Source organism: Coturnix japonica, chromosome 1 (assembly GCF_054131305.1).
Source record: "Coturnix japonica strain WE chromosome 1, WE-NBRP24, whole genome shotgun sequence".
Lineage (NCBI taxonomy): Eukaryota > Metazoa > Chordata > Aves > Galliformes > Phasianidae > Coturnix > Coturnix japonica.
Window position 1 is genome coordinate 164,959,134 of NC_140663.1, and position 21,536 is coordinate 164,980,669.

The 21,536-nt window shown below is 40.9% G+C and overlaps 1 protein-coding gene across 12 annotated transcripts in view; it reads right to left on the reverse strand.

The window, feature by feature from the left end:
* The window catches only part of GRIA4 (glutamate ionotropic receptor AMPA type subunit 4), a 210,414-nt gene extending 189,503 nt beyond the window's left edge, over positions 1-20,911 (reverse strand). For all 12 annotated transcript variants that reach the window (XR_014949138.1, XM_015852216.3, XM_015852210.3 and 9 more), the window contains exons 1-2: positions 20,379-20,911; positions 19,129-19,287 (exon numbers count right to left, since the gene is read on the reverse strand). Coding sequence is in view for 11 of the 12 variants with exons in the window: in XM_015852216.3 (XP_015707702.2) it covers positions 19,129-19,287; positions 20,379-20,466 (247 nt within the window). In the remaining variant the exon portion in view is untranslated. The remainder of the gene's footprint in view (positions 1-19,128; positions 19,288-20,378) is intronic.
* Positions 20,912-21,536: the final 625 nt, after the last annotated feature.

Genomic DNA, 21,536 nt, shown 5'->3' on the forward strand with positions numbered 1-21,536 from the left:
TAATCTGATATATGCTCTGTCAAATTGCATTTCAAAAGGCTTTTATAATACCAGAATTCAGTTATCTAGTCGCAGCATTAGCAATGTTAATTTTCTAATCAGAACGCAAAATCACTAATTATCCATGCCTTCCTTAAGTAAAAGAAGCTGCAGTTCTTAATCAGTTACCCAACAGATCCTTTGATGTTTATGAGCAGAAAGTGGATGTTCTCCTCTGGTTATACCTGTGAGGTATATCATTAGTGCTGGCACGTGCACCGAGCGCTTAATTACCTCACAGAGCTTAAGCATCTCCCATTTCACATCTCATGCCATCATTCACACCTTCATAAAGCCAACACTGACCACTATGAGCAGCATCCTCCAAGTCTTCCCAGGAGGCCATGCTCAGGAATCAGTCCCTCCCATCACACAGCTGCCTCCAAAGACATTGTTTTGCCGTCATGACTAGTCTGTTCTTATGTTTGCATAATACTGCAAAAGGAGTCCACAAATGCATGTGGATTGGCAGTATTCCTGAAGTAAGAATTGTAAAACTGGCACTGGTGAGGGACCCACCTACCTCCAGCAGTCACATGAAGTGTGTATTTCCCCTGAATACTCTTTCAGAATGCAACTACTTAGAGCTCATAGGACTTTACAAGTCTGATGTGGCTTGGTGTCACAGATCTTTTTCCCAAGTACACAGCTAACCTCTACTTCAACTTGTGTAAACTTTCTGAATCCACAATTTTCTTCAGAAAAGAGTCCCAGAGGTCTCCCATCCATGAGGTAAAATTCTAGCTGCTTGTTTGTTTTGAACTTGATACACACAAGCATTTTTGTGGAAACATAGCAAAGATACACAAAAAATTAAGATAGTGGAACAATTACACCTACTTCCAAAACTTTAAAAGTTTATCCCACCCTCTGGTAGAGAAAATTAGTAATTTATTTATGTCATTGTAAAAATCCAACACGTACATAATTTTTCCTTAACACTCTTCCTTATTATTATTATACAAACTAGTACCACAAGAGAGAGACCTTTCAAGGATTTCTTAAAAGGTCATCTAATCCAGTTTATCCCAACAAAGAAACACAGAGATTGGCAGAGACATAATTAACAACACAGCAGAGCACCCATGGATATGAACGAGAAGGTTAACAAAGGCAATTTTTTTTTTTTTCCATAAAGTCTTTTCAGGCAAGGATTAATGTGTGAGATGTTTACACTATGTATAAAACTAAAATTAAAAACAGAATAATAAAACAATGTCTCAGCATCTGTTCTTACCCTTTGCAATTGGGGAATTATTTTTGCTGGGGATAAGCGTACTCCATGTTACAGGAAATACCATCTTAAACTTGACAATAAACTGACAAGCAATTGTACACCATACACTAAAACTAAATGACAGCTTTAATGATGCTGGTGAAAATGAAACATATTGCTAAGGCTATAAACTTATTCATGACAACACTATAACACACAAAGATGAAAATATGCATACATTTCTGTTTATTCATACACTAGTAATAGATTGTCAAGTTGTAGTTTATTGGCTCTTTAAAAAAAACTCCTATTTTTTCTGTCAGAACACTTTCAGAGAATAAAGACATCCATAAAACATAACCACTGTGAGTTCTTTACACCAGTGTCTAGATATGTAAATGGCTCTAAAGTTGTGCTCCCTCTGATGAGAAGCTGATCACAGAATTTAGTTCTTTCCAGTCTTTCTGGCAACTGGTTCCTTGGCCTCAAGCAAAGATGTCACTTTTCTGTTCCCATTTTAGCCCGAAGAACACTGAAATGCATTGAATGCTTTGTTCAGCTAAGCATTTAGAAGTATGCTTAACTTTAGACATACATGTGATTGCAATGTCATTGAACTGAATTCCTTTTTGTGAAAAACAAACAACAACAACAACAAGAGCATTTAAATAAACAACGCTGTCCACATCCTATTTTTAAAGCGGAACCCTAAATCATAGAATCATAGAATGGCTTGGGTTGAAAGGAACATTAAAGATCACCTGATCCCAACCCATTGCCATGGGTTGTTTGCCACCCACCGGCTAAGGCTGCCCAGGGCCCCATCCAACCTGGTCTTGGGCACCTCCAGGAATGGAGCATCCACAGCTCTCTGGGCAGCTGTGCCCATGCCTCACCACTCTGAGTAAAATGCAAATTGGATGGATCATAAAGCAGTATCTCTTTTCACTTACATCTTAACTGTCTGTTGCATTAACTTTTCATTGACATTTGTTAAAACAACAGATTGTTGCTGATGAGAACGTCTAGAAAAAAGGAAATTTCTATCTTTGATTAAATTGTTCAAAACTGACCACAGAATTAATACTGTCATTTTACCACTTATGCACCTAGGAGATGCTACTGAACATAAAGCACATAAAGCTGGGCAGTGAATCTTTCTGAAGCTTCCAGCTGTCTTAAAAGCTATAAAAGACAGGGGCTTCAGTTGATTCTTTTTATTTTACAAACTGAAATTGAACTGGAAGTCGATGGTTAAAGTCCTTTCACAAAATTATTGATTCCATAATTGGCCAAGCTTCCATATGGGCTCTAACAGAAACCTTTCTGGCTTTTTTCTCCAGACAAAATAAACAGGCTTTACAGACACTAGCAGAATCGTGAGTCAAACTGAGCCCTTCTTTTCTGAGAAGTGAACAGCCACATGTCCCATTAGCCTTCCTGCTGCTACCACAGTGGGTGTCCTCAACACACCATTGCCAAAAGATAGGTCCCAAACGTCTTGTTGGTAGAAAATAGCACCAATCACTACTGCTCTCTGTGGCAGTGGCCACGGGAAGTTCTCCTTGTGGCCACTCACTGGTGAGCATTGCTTAGCGGCAGTAAGCTCCACCAGGGAGCCTAGTGGCCAAGCCTTGGTCCAGATGGGTCAAGACCACCATACTGAAGAGCACTGCAACTTTTATCCACCATTAGGCTTGTACACAACTAGCATGTTCTTAATAGATAAACGGCATTTTCATTTCAAGTGCCCTAAGACACCTGCATAAGATTAAAATGATGTTATGCACAGAGAATTCCAATTTACTGTCTTTCATTACATCTTTCACTTAAATATATCTTTCAAAGGACGAACATATATAGTGTACAGGTGCCATTTATTCGCCTTTAGGTTAAAATCATTTCCAGTTGCAATAATTATCTCTAATTACATAAAATTAGGTATTCATCATTTTCTTATAGCTGATTGCTCCCCTAAAGCCAGGCTGATGGTTAGGCAACAGTGCATTCTGCTACACAGACACAAGCTATAGCTAAGTATGTGATAGGTTATGTATACATTACCTTTTCTCAGGTGCTACTTTTAATTTAGCCTGAAAAATAATTGTGATTATATGTTTATGAGGGAAAGACTGACTAAAAAAGTTTACTATCTAAATATGGCTTTATGTCATTGAATCAATGACAGATCAACTATCTCAAACGAACTGATAAACTCTGACTGAAATATGTACCATGAAGTCAATAAAACTTATTATATATATTCAAGAACAAGTGGAAAGGACATAGTTAAGAAATATTTTACTCAACATATGCAAAGTTTGAATGGGGACTACTGGAGAAATATTTACTACAGAACACAGAGATGCTCCTTTCCACTTTGCATTCATCATTCCACACTGCATTTAAATCTCACTTTCAGAATTCACATTGCACTGCTGATGGATGTACATTTGCCCTATTTCTGGCTCCTCTTCCTGGAACAACTTTGAGAGTTCATACAAATAGCTGCTGCAAAGCAAAATGGAGGAGAGAAAAATTCCACACATTCTGTGGAAGATCTATTATCTATTCAATGACTTCAATTTTCTTAGCCTGCCTTGTCTACTTGTCTACCTCCTATTAGTGAATTATAAATATATGTGATAATTACACCCTGATTTTTACAGTCCTCACCATGCAACGCACATGTGATGCAAAGCTGTCACTCAATGTTAAAAGCCAGGTAAGCAGCTCTCCAAGTCTTCTGGCAGCATTTCAAGATGTCTTGCTAGAAACACGTAGCAGACACGTTCTAAAGATGTGATCATAGAGTATTAACCCCAAAGACTGAAATGAAACCACCACATAATTTTAAGGCATTCAAACAGGCACTCGCTATTTGGCTTGTTAGAAGGCCTGAGAGTTTTGCAGTCAATTCTTATCACCTTGATGTTTACTACTGTCCTATTAACGGCAGTGCTTGCTGCAGCATGCCTGAAATTGGTAACTGGTGTATGTAAGCTATTACCTCTGTCTGAGAATGCCTGATGCCCCTGCAAGGCCCTGCTGCTCAGCTCCTTCCCAGCCAGGACAGCCACAGACAGTCACCAGGCATCACTTCTTCCTGACTCCAAGCCCCTGGCAGCTTTGTCCACATGCATTCATTACAGGTTTCCATCTTTGTTTGTTTGTTTGTTTTTTGCCTTAGGCACAAATTAAAACAACATCAGCTGACCAGCTGACCAATTAACCCTATCCCCATATGTGAAAGTCTGTTTAGCTTTCACGTTTCAATGAAAACATGAACCCAGCTTCAGGAAGTCTCTACTTTCCTTTTTTCGTATGGAAGAGTATAGAAGAAATCCACCTTTCATTTCCCACTCCTGCCCAGGAAATACCATATCACCTTGCCCACTTCTGTTCCACATCTTCCTCCCAACCCCTGGTTACCAGAACAAAATCACACTTCCACCAGGTATCCATGGGAGCTTAGAAAACACCAGTGGAAGATATGACCAAAAATAGTATTAATACCTGGTACCTATCACAACTGAGCAGTGCCATTGGCAAGTTCATTCTTGCAACACCACAGCAGTGGTTTGCTGAGATGTGACTCCATTTGCCTCCAGCTCCTCTTTTCTCCAGGAAACCCTCATTACTGCCTCAGAACCAAGAGACCTGCTCTGACCTCCCAGAGTGCAGAGCAGGGCGAATAGAGCAAATCACTCAAAATCCCCTTCATCCTACAGAACAGGGCAGAAGCAACTCATGAAATGCTTCTGCGTATCCCTGAAGAGCAGAAAACAATAATTAAGTGGAAAAAGTTAAGCGGAGTCTCTAAAATGCAGTTAGCTGCATATGTTAGGTAGCTGCTCTGGGCTAAATTTCACTTTGGTTTTATGTCTCTGCAAATTGTGAAAATTTTCTGAAATCTCTGAAATTTCTTTGGCTGCCACACAGCGTGAGGGAAAGAAGAGCCCCCAGCCAGAGCTCTGCCCCAGGAATTTCCAGCTGCTCTTTTTTTGTTGTTGTTCTCACACAGGTTGCTCTGAATAAGCAAAAGGAAGAATACCATCACAGAGTTATTATTTCTGCCATAAATTTTAAAAACTACCTATATGAATAACTGTAAGTCAAAGTCCTTCAGGGACTGCCATAAATCCAAAAACTGTCTGACTGATAGATTTACTATTTGGATCACTGAATTAGCTGAAAAACTATGAAAATACATGTACAGAGCGGCAGCTGTTTGTTAGCTACACACATTTACACAGGCTTTTGGGCAACAGTTTCAACCAGAAGTGAACAATAACTCTGTCCAAGTAAATTAACTCCCATTCATGTTTCCTCTGTGCTATCAGATTTTCCATGCCAGGGTGTGTGATGCATCGACTTCCTTAAGCATCTTTCTGCAAAGCGTCTCCTGAATGTTTGCAATTAAACAACATAAAGCCCAAATGGAGAGTTTAAAGGTGCTGAAGAGCCTTGGGTTCTACATTCGGTTGAAACTGGCAATGCTGGCAGCTACAAGCTTATACATATATATATAATACATATTCTGTGTTTTAGAAACTCTAAGCCATTCTGTGTTTTCTGGAAGTCAAGCATCAAGCTACATCAGTTAACTGAGGTGACAAACACGTCTGATTCAGTCACTCATGTAACTGAGGCAGGAGACAACCTACTGCATTATCTTCTGGAAGGTTTCAGAAGCTCACATCTCTGGATCTCCTGAGACTGATAAGAAAAAGGGACAAGCAACCACAAAAAGTTGGAGTTGTTCTGCATCCTTCATTTCAACACAGAAAGCCATAAGCTGCACCTAAACACAGAAAGCCATATGCTGCACCCACCAGCAAAGGAAACCCAGCTAGGACCTGTCCAACCTGACCTTGAATGTCTCCAGAGATGGGTCTTTCACCACTACTCTGGGCAACTTATGAAAGCACCTCATCACCCTTGTTGTAAAAAAACTTATTTATATCCAGTCTGTGCCTCCTCTCTTTTTGTTTGAAACCATTTCCCCTGGTCCTATCATTCTCCCCTTGTCCAGTTAAATGGACACACATGTCTCATGCAGGGGTCCTCCCTCTGAACTGAAGATGCTTTTTAATGTTCGTCTGCCCCACACAGGAAAAACCCTTCCCCATGCTGCAGAGTCCTCTCATTTGAATTCTCCCCAGTTAATTGTGCAGTTAATAGTTCATAGATGGGAATGGGAAGGTGGAGTGCCCACATGACTGCACCTCAGCCAAGGAGGAAAAAAGTTGAAGCTATGGAGACCAGTTTCTCAAAGGGATGCTGCTGGGAGGGAAAAGCCACACCTTTTCAAAGGGGCAACATTATGCTGGATCTCATTTTCCTCTCACAGACTCTATAAGTGCAAGGATCCACAATTGTTATTATTATCCTATTACTGTAATTGCTCAAAGGATTTTCTACCAGTCTCTCATTTAACATAGTATGAGAAAAGCTGACAAAGGAAATGTGATTAAGGTGTGAAGCTCTGGTGCCTGCCAGCTCTACTGAAGTGCAAAAGATTCCGATCATAACCAGTAACGGAAAGAATGATGGGCTTCCTGGGGCTTTCAGCAAGAAATAAAAGCATGGGAGTCCTTCCACACCTGTCAGAAACTCAGAGAAGAATGGTGGAAAGCAATCCAATTCATCTGTATAAACTGCCTTTTGTGGTACAACTCTGCCACTCCCTCCTTCCATTCACTCCCTTAAAATATTAAAGCATTGGCCGTGATGGAGTCTACAACAGGCTGAGGACAGCAAGACGGAGATAGAAGCTGGCACAATTTTTCTGAGGTTTTGTAAGAATGTAATTCCTTTTTTGTTCTCAACCAAGGAACTGATGCTCTCTGCTTTGTCCCTTCCCTCCTTTTCTCTGCAGCAGTTAAGCTGACAGCTATCTGCAATCAATACAGACCATGCCGAGGCCGCAGCATTGCAAAGCAGAAGGGGAGTGGGGCGGTGGGATGCTGGATGCCTGCGGTTCCCTCCAGCTGTGTGCAGATGGAAGTGCTGTGCCCACCACTGCCACTGCAGCTGCTCCTGGCAGGAAGCTCCCACTGCACTGTGGGGACTGGGGCACTGCACAGGGGGACAGCAGATGCAGGAGTACAGTTTCTCTCTCTGAGCAGTATTTTTAGTCTTATGCTCTCCCACATCTATTGACTCCTATTGTACTTTACTGGGCTTGCTGGGCAAGTTGTTACATCTCTCCCCTTACAACATTTTCAGTTTAGCATAAAGTCCATCCAGTTTCAAGTTCTTCAAAGCCATCTCAGCTTGTACCAGATCACAGTCCCTAGCTCACAAGCACCAGCAGTACATTCCTGCTCCATTTCTTAAAGCCATGAGCTATGCTGCACATCAGCCCTTCCTCTGCCCTCAGCACTCACCAGAAACCTTGTTCCCCAACACAGAACAATGCTAATTCACAAATGCATGGCTCCCACTGCATCTTGAATTCCTTTTCCCACTTCAGAAACTGAGGACAAACAGAAACTTCAGCTGCATGGCCTCACACAGCCTGATTCTCAGTCCCAGGCAGTGTGCCACCCTGGGGTCCATGAGGGTCCTTGAAGCATGGGGACAAACCCATCCCTTCACATCATGGACTGACCAGACAAACTGCACCACCTGCATGCTGCCCACATGCATTGCATCAACTGCACCTGTTATTCAGAATCATCAAACAAAGCTATGGGACCACTTCTTGTATTGCTTTAATCAGGCTTTGGCTTCCTGCAAATTCTCCATTAAATCTCATTTATCATCATATTTGTGTTTAAGGTTGCCATCTCCTCTGACACAAAAAGGAGATGAAACCAGGGACTTCTAAAGCCAAATTCATATGTTAGGTATCTGAAGCTAACAGCCTGAATCCTCCAGGTGAAAGCAGTTATAGATTTGCATACTCTGTGGCTTGAAGAAAGTGAAGTATGTGAAACACACACAACCATTAAGTTGCATTGGTTTCTAGACAAACTTTTGCATGCAAATCATAGCAACTGGTGTGCATTTGTTAGCAAAAACATGCTTAATGATCACTGACCTATATTTCATTTTAATATTCTTTGTGCTTCAAGCCACACTTCAGCCTTAGGATTAGGAGATATTCTTTGTTAGGAGAGAAATAAAATACCCACATTTGTGTCCACTGGACATGTGTCCATTTTCAAGGGAGCATGAGAATGGCCCCAGTATTTCCCTAAGTGTCTTGCAGGGACATGGGTCTTGCTGCCAACATGTCCCACACTGCCCCTGTGCTCCAACAGTACTGACTGCAGTCCTCTAAATCAGAGACCAATCACAAACCCAGTGAGAAACTTTTTTTTCTGGTTGCCTACTCTGTGTGACTCCTGCACACCACACACAGATAAAGACAGTGATAATGCAATGTAAGCTGTGCTGATGGCATGACAGTTTACCCACGCTTCTTCCAGCCTTTAATTCAATACAGGATTCTTTTTTTTTTTTTTTTTTGGAGAAGTTGAGTACTCAGAAAAGAATTATGGATTTGACAAAGAAATTAATTGAGAATGGCTGATTAATATCTCATAACTCAGAGTGGGTGATCAAAATGGTCCCATTTAGCCTTAAAACACAATCAAATGAATGCTATTACATGCTACCCACTCTCATTTATTTTGGTGAGCTCCTTTGCTTTCTCTTCTTAGAGGCACTGATACTCACAGCCATCAGGCAACAGTTCATCCTCCAGACTGCTTTCACATCTTTTCTGTGTCATCTGTAAGGACTTGTAATGTGGATCACTTTCCATATGGCACCACTTCTGATCTGCCAGTCACTTTCATGAAGCATATGTAACCTCACAACAGATGCATATATATGTCCTCCCAATACACTCATGTCCTCTTATGCTCTTTTTCTTGGACATTTGCTTGTGCCTCCATACACCAATTCCCATTCTTCCTATTTATCTACCTAATCACAGAATCACAGAACTGTATGGATTGGAAGGGACCTATGAAGATCATCGAGTCCAACCCCCCTGCCTAAGCAGACTCCAAGGTAATAATAATAATACATAATAATGCATCACTTCAAGTTTTACCTTGTTGCTTTTACCAACCAAGAGAAGCACAGAACAGAGATACTGAACAGAAAAAAATGGTTTTGGAAAGAAAATACCCTGCAGAGCTCTGTGCTGGAGACACTGCAACCAGTGGGATGCAGAGCAGTGTTACCTGGCTGTGCACACAACCGCTGGAGCCAGCTCCCTCCCTGCCCGGGCTTCCTGCCTGGAGTAGAAGTGAGAGATTAGGAAAAACTCCTGAGTCAGGCAAGAGCACATGACTATTGATTTCCAAAGCAAATTATCCTCCCAGCTGCAGTGTTTTTGAAAAGTCCTTTCCTAAACACTCTTCTCAGTTTAAATGGGTGGAAATGACCAATCCTGGTAGAAGAAAACTTGGAGGAAATCACTAATAAAAGGCCCTACAGAACTCTGCTGAGACTGTGGCTCTCTAAAGCTTTGCTCCTTTCTCTCTATCAATGTAAAAGGCTTAAAAAAGAAGTGCTAAGTGTACTGATGTACAGATGTCCTCTTTTTATTTTTAATATTAGAGCTTTTTACTCCTGAATTTTACATGAATGTATCTGTGCTTGATAAACAGTTTTTCACTTGCACTCTATGTAGTTTTCCAGAGCTGACCACAGTGCTGTCCAGATCTGTAATCTCACATTAACTCATAGCGTGAAATACTGGTACATCAGGAACACTGAAGCAGAACAGGAATCTTTTGAGGACTGGTAATAATATGCATTTTGTACTCTCTTTGCGCTAGAAGAATTGTCTCACTCTCCCCTGCCTCTACCTTGAATATGTATTACACGAATCATTTTATCCGCTAAGGAAACAGGTCTGACCCTGACACCAAAAAAAAGGCCACATGAAATGTTTAACCAAAGGAAATGAAGTGTAACACAAGGCTGTGAAATAAATTAACGAGAACAGAATACATTGTGCCGTAATTCCTAATTATTTTCTATAGCATTTTTAATATTAACGCATACAATGCCTATAACAGCAAAGTGCCAAAATTCAAATTCAAAAGATTTCTGGAAAGAGTAGAGGTCTCAATTCTTTTCATCGGTTAATTTTCAGTACCTGGGAGCTTTTCAAAAACACCTGTTTGATGGATATTCATTGGGAAACTGAACTGTAACAGGTGACATTCACATAAAAATGAAGTTCAAATTTTATGAGCTTAAGAGACTACTATGCAAACACACCATAAAATCAAGTGGAAGATGTACATGCAGAAATGGCACAGAATCTAACACGGAGAAGGAATGTGAGTGAGAAACTGAGGGATTCTTATGAATAGTAAAATATGATGTAATTTAGTATGAATCTTCATAATGTGTTAAAGCCTTTCCCTATCAAGAATGTAATGAACAAACACTGCAACTGTTTTTTGCCTCCCTTGTGATCTACTTGTATTTACAGAAAAAAAAACACCTGCAGTGGACAACAGCTCACATTGTCCATGACTTGAGAATACCAAAAGGTACTGCAGAAGACTGTATTTTTCAGGAGCAATGGCTGCATGTAAGTACAACACTGAAATAGCCTGTGGAATACACAAAAACTGCCCAAATGACATTCTTTTTAAATAGGCAACTGCACAGCAGAGGTCCAATTTCTAAACATATACATATTTAAAAAGGAGCGAAGCAATTTAATACTTAAAAAAATCAAAACAAAAAACCTGAGAAATGAGATAAAAGTATGAAAGCCTATTCATCTTGAAAACAAGCTGACCCTACTATCCCTTCCTTATAAAGTGTTCCAGCCTGCAATCCCAGTTCAGGTAAGGCCCCTACTTAACTGAGCAACAGCTCTGCCTGGGGAAAGAACTGTGGGACAAGGCCCGATATTTGAGCAGGATTTTGCTCATGTCAGTGTAGCTGGCCAACACCCAGAAAGAACAGCAGCTTGTGAACACAGGTTTTTCCCCTTGATTCCCACAGAAAGCCTATCCATAATCTGAAGAATGTTGTGAAGAAAATGGGCTGTCTCTTCACATTGCATAGCCTATATAAATACGGTGTGTATGTCACACTCTGGTTCCACCCGACCATAAGGAACTAGAGATCCAACAAACAGCTTAACTCACCCAAACAAGTCAGGGAAGGTTATGGGAAAGAAAAGAGGGAAGAAACAAAATTGTCACAAAGAAGTAACACTACTGAAACAAGGCACCTGACCCATACTTTATCACACAGATAGAGACAGATTTTCTTAAATGCTTAGTAATAAGCAGTTCCCATCAAGAAGACAGGTGCTGCTGGTAAATACTAGAACAAGCTCTGCATAGCAAAACATGAGACAATCTCTCTTTTTGAACTTGGGTGTCTGAAAACATACAGTTCAGATATATAGAGTTGTTAAGAATCCATATTAACATTGTTAAAACCTAGCAAGATCTTTAAAAAAAAAAATAATTAGAATATGTAAGAACCATTATAACTCTGGAATATATTGTCTACTTGGACTTTGTGTCCCATCACATAACTCAGATATAAGTATACCCACCAAAGTTGCAGGAGTTCCTGCCCAGACCAATCTAGAGGATTTTGTGCTGTGCTAGTCCAAAATCATTGCCTCAAGCCAACTATACAGAGAAATGGAACTCCAGACAGGAGACCAATTTTTCCTTTTACACTTATCCAAATGCATGAATTTCTTCATGTTTGCACTAGCACAAATGTCAACCCTTTTAAATCAGTCGCATACTAAGAAGTAAGACCCATACAAAAAGATTATTTTGCCCAAAATATTTAAATTGAAATGATCACACCTGCTCACAACCTGACTTTGCACAATTCATAGTAGGATGTAAAATGGTTAAGAAATCAAAGCAAACAGTTTCTTCTCTTGTGATCAAGCAAGTCTCAAAACAGTCAAGATCTAAAAATGAAGTGCATGAGCTATTTTGACTAGCATACAAACTTAGATTGCAATGATAAAGCTGAAAATAATCCATTTAATTTACTTTTGTAAAGGAGCTTTGTCTTAGATAAAAAACACCGCACTGCACTTTGTTGGCTTCTGCAGGAGGAATGAAGTAGCACAATCTTTGTCATTAACACTATGAAAGGAAGATGAAATTAGTTCTGTAGCTTCTAATAAAGCTTTTGAGTTTACAGTTTTAGCCAGTCCAGTAGAATGCTAAGACAAAAGACTTATTTCATGCCAGAGAAATGCATGCTCTGAATTTTCACTGCAGAAATTTGACTATATTTCACTATTTCACCAAAGGCTCATTATTTATTTTCCCAACAATCACCTTGAAAATTAAATCCAGTCTCTGATGGATTAGAGCTATTAATGGTTGGTTTTCTCTCTGCCATACAGCCATTGAGGAAGGATCACAATTAGAGCAAGGAAACTCTTTGAACGCAGATTTTCTCCCAGTTACACATGTACAAAATCCTTCATACAGTAAATAACATATAAGCACACATATACTCTTCAATTCCATCAGCAAGTAACAGAATTCTAAGATAAATTATTTTCAAGAATTGTGGTTTACTTTGAAACAAACTCCATATATTAAGGAAAAACACTTCAAATGTTGTGGGTTGTTTTGTTGTTGCTTGTAATCAATCCTATTTCAGAACAATAAGATTTAATCCAGTTCCATTTTTGTAGTCAACTAGAACACTGATTTTGCAGTTCCAGCCTGAGCACATGGCATGCCTTCATGGTAACTTTCAAAACTCTGAACTGCATCCTTGGGAATGCTGTACTACTCTTGACAGTAAAAGAGCAGTTTGGGGATTGTTCAGCCCAGAAAACAGGCACACATGGATTTCATCAGTGTCCGTAAATACCAGAAGGCAGGATACAAAGAGGATGGAGCCAGGCTCTGCTCAGTGGTGCCCAGTGCCAGAACAGAAGGCAGTGGGCACAAACTGGCACACAGGAGGTTCTTTCTGAACACCAGGAGCACTGCTATGCTGTGCAGGAGATGGAGCACTGGCACAGGTTGCCAAGAGGCTCATTGGGGACCTTTCAAAGGCACCTGGATGTGACCCTGGGCACCCTGCTCACCCTGCTCTGGGTGTCCCTTCTAGAGCAGGGCTTGGGCCAGAGGGACACAGAGGTCCCTTTCCAGCTCAGCTATCCTGTGATGCTCTTGATTCTGTGAAAATATCTTTAAACGCTATCGAAACTCACTTTCTAAATAAGGACTATCACAGTTTAAATGGCACTGATTATTAAGCTAAGGGTACACACTTATTCCTAAAATGAGTTGTAATTATTGAAGTAAAATTAATTACCAAATTTAATGAAAATCTTCTCAAATCAAAGCTAAAACCGCTTTAAGTGAAATGACACAGTCATGATATAAAAGCAAAAATCTGCCTCAGCAGATGTCACTGCCTTTGCTCCCTCAACCAACATTGCAAGGCCAGAGATGGACTCATGGAGGGAGGCTCCTGTCTGCCCTTGGGGATGACTCCAAACTTGCTGGAGCTTGACCAGAAACTGCATTCTGGTGAGACAGAGTCAGACCCCTAGTGTCAGGTCCCCAGCTCACCTTAGTCTGGAGGGCATTAAAGTCAAAGACACTAACTGTTGGAAAGAGAGTGAATTTATTCCAAGACACATTTTAAAAAAAATAATAATAAATTCCAGTAGGCTTTCTTTTCCTTTCCCAGTCCACATGACATGAAGCAAACTCTGCTGTTCAATACTATCAACTGCGATTAAAATCTGGGGGAAGAGATAAAAATTTGGTGAGAAGTGAATTGTGTGTAAGACAAAGAGTGTTTGATCTTCCTGAAGTTATGTGCATTGGGAATGTGTTCATCTTCATCACATGAAGTTGAATTGACTCAAAGGGAAAAGCTGTAGTTTTAATATGAGCCACTGATGAAACTCTTGAACCAAGACCTCTTCCTCCTCATTTAGCCTAATCACGTACAAAAACTGCAAGACTGGTTATACATGAAAGATTTTTGAAACAAATATTTCAACTGAATACATATGTATGTATTCCAGAATGACTTCTCCTGGAAAAAAAAAATCAGAACATGGTTCTGCACACTTGCTTTCAAAACCAAGTGGATTGGTGGACTTTATTACTAGTGATTTCACAGTCTGTGGAATAAAATATTGCAGAAAATATCACAGTGCACTGTGCTGTGAAGAGTGCACATAGTTTTGACTGCCATATTTCTGTTCATGCATGGAGGAACAACTTCAGCTTGTTTGCAAGGCAGAGAAGAAATGGTAACCTGGGCAGCAAGGTGCTTTGTTAAGCTTTACATTCCACAATGACGCTTCCAGTGTTGTCTTCTCATGTACTGTGATCTGGACTGAAACCAAGGTAGCTATACATGTCTCATGGTGTAGTGTGCTTTTAATGATGAAACTTAGCCATAAAAATCAGAGGTCTTGGAGTCAAAGGCTTAAGAAAAACATGATCATTCTGAAAAACCATGTGATCAGGTGTGGAATAGGTATGATCTCTTCTTGTACCCTTAGAGATAATATATGGAAAAATAAAAAAAAAAAAGAAAAAAAGAAAAAGAAAAAGAAAAAGAAAAAGAAAAAGAAAAAGAAAAAGAAAAAGAAAAAGAAAAAGAAAAAGAAAAAGAAAAAGAAAAAGAAAAAGAAAAAGAAAAAGAGAGAAAAAAAAAAAAAAAGAAGAACCGAAAAGAAAGAAAGAAAGAAAAAAAAAAAGAACAAAGTTTGGCTCAGGATGCACTGCAACCTGGAGTGCAAAGACTACAAGTAACCAGAATGCCTCACCCACAATGGGCAGAGAAAACATTTCTTCTTTCATTTCTCCTTCAAGGCCTTTTGAAGTCAACACCTATGCACTATATACAATGATGGATGCTGAGGTAAATGCAGTGATTACTGATTTGTTAAAACAGGAAAAAATGAGAGATACAAATCTGCACCAGGGGAGGTTCAGATTGAATATTAAGAGAAATTTATTTATCATAAAGGGGATTAAACAGTGAAACAGGCTTCCTAGAGAGGTGGCTGAAGCTTCATGCCTTTCATTGTTCAAGAAGCATTTGGGGAATGCCTTCAGTAACATTCTTTAAGTTCTGGTTAGCCTTGAAGAGGTCAAGTAGTTGGATACGATGATCTTGGAAGGTCCCTTCCAGTCAAACTAAATTGCAATACTGGCCTGCATCAGAAATTTCAATACAAAAATTCCCAACCACAAGACAAGAGTTGGAAGGTAGATGTTTTTTTTGTGACATTGTATAACTTCCTCTTAAAATTATTCGAGCAGGTATGATGTTGATGGCTTTGCTGAACATTAGTAATGCATTATAGATTCTGCATGCAGTGGAGAAAATTTTCAGCATTCAGCTAAAGAATAAATATCTAAAACACTCTCCAATAACCAAAGCAGTGTTCATACCTCTGACATCCATCTGAATTTGGATTTCCAATCATGAGCAAGATCTCCCACTTATAATGTGCAAACCAATGTATGTCAATGTTTCATATGTTTCAGCTTTGGTGTATTGTGCTCTGATGAGTAAGAACCTTGTACTTTTCATGTTTTGCAATAATTTCAGCTCTCTCTGTCAGTAAGAGAGATTCTCTGAATAATGTATGCAGTGCAAAAACGAACAGGGTTTAAATAAAACACGCAAGTGGGAAGGGGAAAGGAGAGGAAAGATTATCTCCACACTGATACAGATCAGATCCATTTTGCAAAAGTGTCTTTCTGCTTAAGCAACCTGTTCCTTGTACATTCACACTTAATTGTGCCTAGGCCTTTTTAAAGAAAACAGAAATATGCATGACAATCATTAGAAGACAGATATTAAACGGAATATACAAAATCATTCCAGTTCCAAAGGCACTCCTGAATGTACACTTGGCTGTATGTTTATATTTAATGAAAAAATACCCCACAGTTTTCCAACACTGTAGTGGGTTACCCACCAACACACCCTCCATAAAGCTTTGAAACAGCCTGTTTAGGGTCCCTAATACACCCAGTGAGCCAGGCCTTGAACCTTCACAAGTAACCTCTGTGCACATGGAAACAGATCTAGAGGTAAGTGGTCATGTCTTAGATCTTCATGCTTGAACTCACACAAATATTCAGTTCAGCCCAGAAGCTCTAATGCTTTTATACCTTGTATCTGGAGACGTGTGTACAGAGGAATTTTTCTACACAAATAATGAGGTCCAAAGCTGCTGTTTAATAGCAGTTCAGGAAGGAGTTATCATTTTATATTGCCATGAAATCATTTAATTCTGAGCTGATGGTGGGGGTTCTTTAATTAGATTAGAAAACCTCACACATCTGTGCTTTAGAAGCCTCTGTCAAGTCAGGAAATTCAATCACATGGAAGTCAGTGTCCTCCAGCTATCAGACAATTGATTTTTGCAGGATTCTGCTCATATTTAGCTTAAGGGACATGTGATATGTTCATTCACTTGTCAGTCACTTTGCCCGTGTTTCATTAGTAGAACATTTGTTATTTAAAATATATTCTTCAGTACTATATGAAAAACGAGAAAGAGATTATTAGAACAAGACTGCAAAATGTAAAGTAAACATGAAGTTGGACTAAAAATACATGTTGGTTCAAGTGGGAAGTGCAGACCTGAAGAGGCCTGCAAAGTTATGTCTATTTAATACAGTTACAGAATGATAGTAGTATGCATCTATATAAACATATACATTTATTGTCTTTCTTTCTCTGCCTACCCCTATACTGTACAGATTTATGATCACTGAGTAATTAAACTCTTCAGAAATAAAAGTGGGTTCAATTTAATGGAAAAAAAAAAAAGTACAAGGTTATGAATCATGATTTCTATAGACTGTAGCAAATACAAGAGGACAGGTTTTCCTCGGTTAAAATACTGCAGCTGAAATAACCTGAGATGGTTGGAACGAGACAGAAGAATCTGCTGTGGACCTTTGAAATCAGGGAAAGTTGGACAAACCCTTGTTTGAATCTAAGGCATTTAAGTCTGACATGCAAAAGTGGTTCAACATTAGATAATCTTAAATGTATGCAAATCAGAACTAATTCACTAGCACTCCAAAGGAAATTCTCCGCAATACCCTTAATCCAAAAAGTAACAATTGCCTCTGAAATCATTTGGCAGAAGTAGATGGGTAGGCAGAATCTGAGATAATTGACTTTATCTAAAACTACTCATTTCAGCATGCAATATTTTTAGTCCCTTCCTCCTTCACTAAAACTGAAAGTTTAAAAAAAGCTCCTGTGTCATTTGTCTTTGTGGAATATGTAACCAGCGCCTGCAAAGTTGACACGCACTGTAATGTTTTCTCAATGAACTACACCTGCATAGATCTGATGCCTCCCAGTTTCAAAAGCCCTTCTGAAATGCTTTCTTCTCATGGAATTTGATATTGATTTTCATGCTAAACACAACTAATACATTCCCTAATATAGAATTCACACTTAATGGGACATCAGTCTTTCCTGCTTGAAATGAATGGAGCCATTTTGGCAGCTCAGAAGCTTTTCCTGTTAAATAAGGTGGCAAGGTCATCTGAAACTTATAGTACTGAAGACTCATATAAATGAATTTAATGCTCATTCAATAAATTATATATGAGAACTGCACAGTGCATGGCATGTTTACATATTAAGTAGTTCCACAGACATGGCTGTGAGAAGCTGGGGAAAAACACAGGACATATTTTAAAGGCACGGTGGACAGGAAGACCTCCAGCTCATTTCTATTTTAAACTTGATAAGCAATGCTGCTCAGGGCATCTACATCCAGAGGCAATTTGCTCCTGAATGAAGAGAAGGAGTTCAAAATCTTAAAGGCCACAGAAGAAAACCTACAGAACCAAATTCTGAAACATGAACGTGATGTTCCTACAGCCCTCAGCTTTGCCACACTGTATCCCACTGTCTTATGTAATAAAATAAATTCCTCCTTATCAGCCTGACATACGTGAAGTTAAATAGAAATGATGCTCTGCTGCTCTCCAAGACCAAGCACTATTCAGCATGTGTTTCAGCCACTGCTAAAGACCCTGAGGTGATCGAAATGTAGGAAATTCGCTTAATTACAATCTGTTAAAAATAATAATAATAAAAAAGATTAGCTGCTACTGTATTTGGTAAGGGCACTTCATTTTCTGTTTCCTTCTCATGGCGTATGTGCGCCTGTATGTGTGCGTGTGTGTAGAAAATATATAGTAGGAAGAGAGTATTTGTTCCAGTTGAGGTGGTCTGTGAAATCAAGTAGATCAGATACTAACTTGACTTGGCACCAATGTATGGATGCATAGAGACATATCCACAGGATGTATGCATTACGAGATGATAAGAGACATTTACAACCTAGAATATAAGAGCAGGGCTGCCTCAAGTGACATCACCAGATCAACTGCAGCGTCAACCGACTCAGATATATAATCCTGCACACCGCCGCTTCCCTATCTCCTTCCCAAGCATTAGCAAAGCATTCATGAGCATACACATTATTGTATATTTCCAAATACATGCAAGGCACGTCATACCCGAACGCAATCAAGAGCAACAGTGGGGCTTATGGACGGATCGAGACATTCATAATTTTTCTTTACAACAACAAAATTCATCTCCATAGAAACCAGAAAGCGAGAAACTACAGGAATAACACTGAAGTAAATGTCACATCAGGTTAGTGAGCACAAGGCAGGAGAGAGAACTGTGCTCCAGTTAGGACTAACAAGGACTGCTGTCCCCCCTGCTCTTCTTCTATGGTATCTACACCAAAAACAGACTTTCTGCTGTATTTCCAATGCATGATAACAACATGATTTCCTGTTATTTTCATTGCAATTTACCCGTAAACCGGTCAGATCAATGGCACGTTTACTTACAGGCATTTGTTACAGCGAAGCTGTTAGCTGTTTCAATGTTGTCTACATGAGGAACCAAATTAAAAGGTGCTTCGGAGGCATTGGGGCTGGTGTTATGAAGAAAAATTGCTAATCGAAAAGCGGTATATTCCTGATCTGTGTTCCTGATGAAGAGACCACCTACAAAAAAATAAAATAAAATAAAAAATATAAATAAAAAAAAGCAAAACGCAGAGGAAGCAGGGTGAATTACTGGCAAGCTACTGTCTTCTAACACCAAGCAACTGTCTTTCCTAAAGCTGCACAGTAAGGAAAGTCCTAAGACTTTAATGGGCAAGGAACTAATCACATTCATAATCACAACCGCTGCCTTTAAATCACTGTCCTCAATCGATATTCACCTCCCCGACGCTTCATGCTTCTTTCCCGACTTCTCAGTTTCCAGCTTTTCGCATGTAAATACCCCGATTTGCCATGATTACAGTGACCTCTGCAAGTGTTTAGCCTCCATCTCTCTGCGACTGAACACACCGCTAAATCAGCTACTCAGCAGCCTCTCACATTAAGTGGCGGGCTGATTAAGGGGAACGATGCTTTCCGGATTAAAAAAGAAATAAATACCCAATCTGTGTCGGATAATCTGCACTAAACAGGAATATAATGAACTTTGCTCTTCCACAGCCATGTGCAGGCAGGGAGCCGCTCAGCTCTATTAGCAGCATCTCTACAAGTCCACGGGCAATGATGCAGCGATGGAGCTGAGCTGGAAGGAATTCAGATAGCTGCGTCCCATCCGAAACGCGCCCGAACGGAGGGAAGCGGGAGGCGATGGGAAAAGGGTGAGGAGGGGGCACAGAGCTATGCGGAGAGGCTTTCAAAATCACAAACTTTCCAAGTACGGGAAAGGAAAGCAGGGTTGCCTTTCAGCCCCATGCCTACGCTACCGCAACCTCAGCGCAAGGAAATGGGAAGCTAGAGGGGGCCGGAGCAGCTCAGGGGCATCTCCCTAAACGCCCTCCCCTCCTTCCGACCCTGTGCACCCCGGGGCTGGAATGAGTTGGGCAGAAGATGAGCATCCTTCCTACGGCACGCACACACACACACACACGTACGCATACAAACACAAATGCACGCGGGCTGTCAACGAAGGCAGGGAAATGGGATGGTGGTGGAGGAGAAAGCTGCAAGCTGCCTTCAGAGCCGCCTTCCCAACTCACTTCGCAAAGGCTCGAACCCCTGGGCACCCGCACACAGCCCAATGCAGCGCTTACCTATTTGCACGCTGCTAGGAAAAGCTCCCATTGCTAGTCCCCAAAAGCCAGAAAACAACAAGACAAGCTGTCTGCAAATTATCCTCATCTTCTCTTTTGCCTCTCTCTCGCCTTCTCCCGCTCGCTCGCTAGATGCTGCTCAGAGAGGCATTGAGGACGAGGCGGCTACAAACAAAATCAAGAATTGAAAAATAAAAAATAAAAAAATAAAAAAAAAGAGGGAAAAGGGGGAGAAAAAAAAAGAGCTTTTCTCCTTGCTTTTTCCTTTTTTTTTCTTTTTCTTTTTTTTTTTTTTTTTTTTTCTTTTCAGTTTTTATTTTGCTGTTGCTTTAGGATTTGCTGCCCTATTCTCTGCCTCTCTTCCCGCAGCCGCCGCAGTTTCAGCAAGCCATCCCGCCGCGCCGGGCTTTTCCCGCAGTCTCCATCGCCGGGGAGCGGTTTGTGTCCGGCTGCGAGCGATGCACATGCAGAAGATGGTGGTGGTGAGTTTGGCGGCGGGGGGGAGCGGCTGGCGGCGGCGCGGCGAGGGCGGACATGCGCCGTGCTCCCCAGCCCCCCCCCCCTTCAACCCCCGCTGCCGCCGCCGCCTCCCGCACCGCCGCGGGCGGACAGCAGCCGCGCACGTTCCGCGCCCTCCCGCGCCCCTCCGCGGAGCCGCCTCGCGGAGCCACTGCACGGATCAGACCCCGCTGCTTTTAATGTTTTCTTTTTTTTTCTTTCCTTTTTTCCTTCCCCCCCCCCGTTTTCTATTTTCTTAATTATTTTATTTTATCATTCTTTATTTTTGTTTTCCTTTCCGCATATCCGGAACTTTGCACCGTGGGGACAGAGCAGAGAAGCCAAGAATAAGGGATGCTTCATCGCGCTGGGTTGCTGTACCCCGAAGCCGGCCGCTGTCATTAAGCACCGGCTGCTGTTAATGAAGGTGGCAGCGCGCATACACCTGCGCTGAGCTGCGGAGGTGGGGGGGAGGGGGAACGTCCCGACAGGACCCCCTCTGTCGGGGTTTGCAGCAGAGATGGGGGCGAGAGCTGGGGATGCGCTCAGAGCTGTTGGGCGATGCTGCCAAAAGGAGGGAGCAAATGAAAGGAAAACTTCCCTGCTCCTCCACCGCCCGCTTATTCGTTTATTTTAACCTTCAGTGGGGAAAAAAAAAAA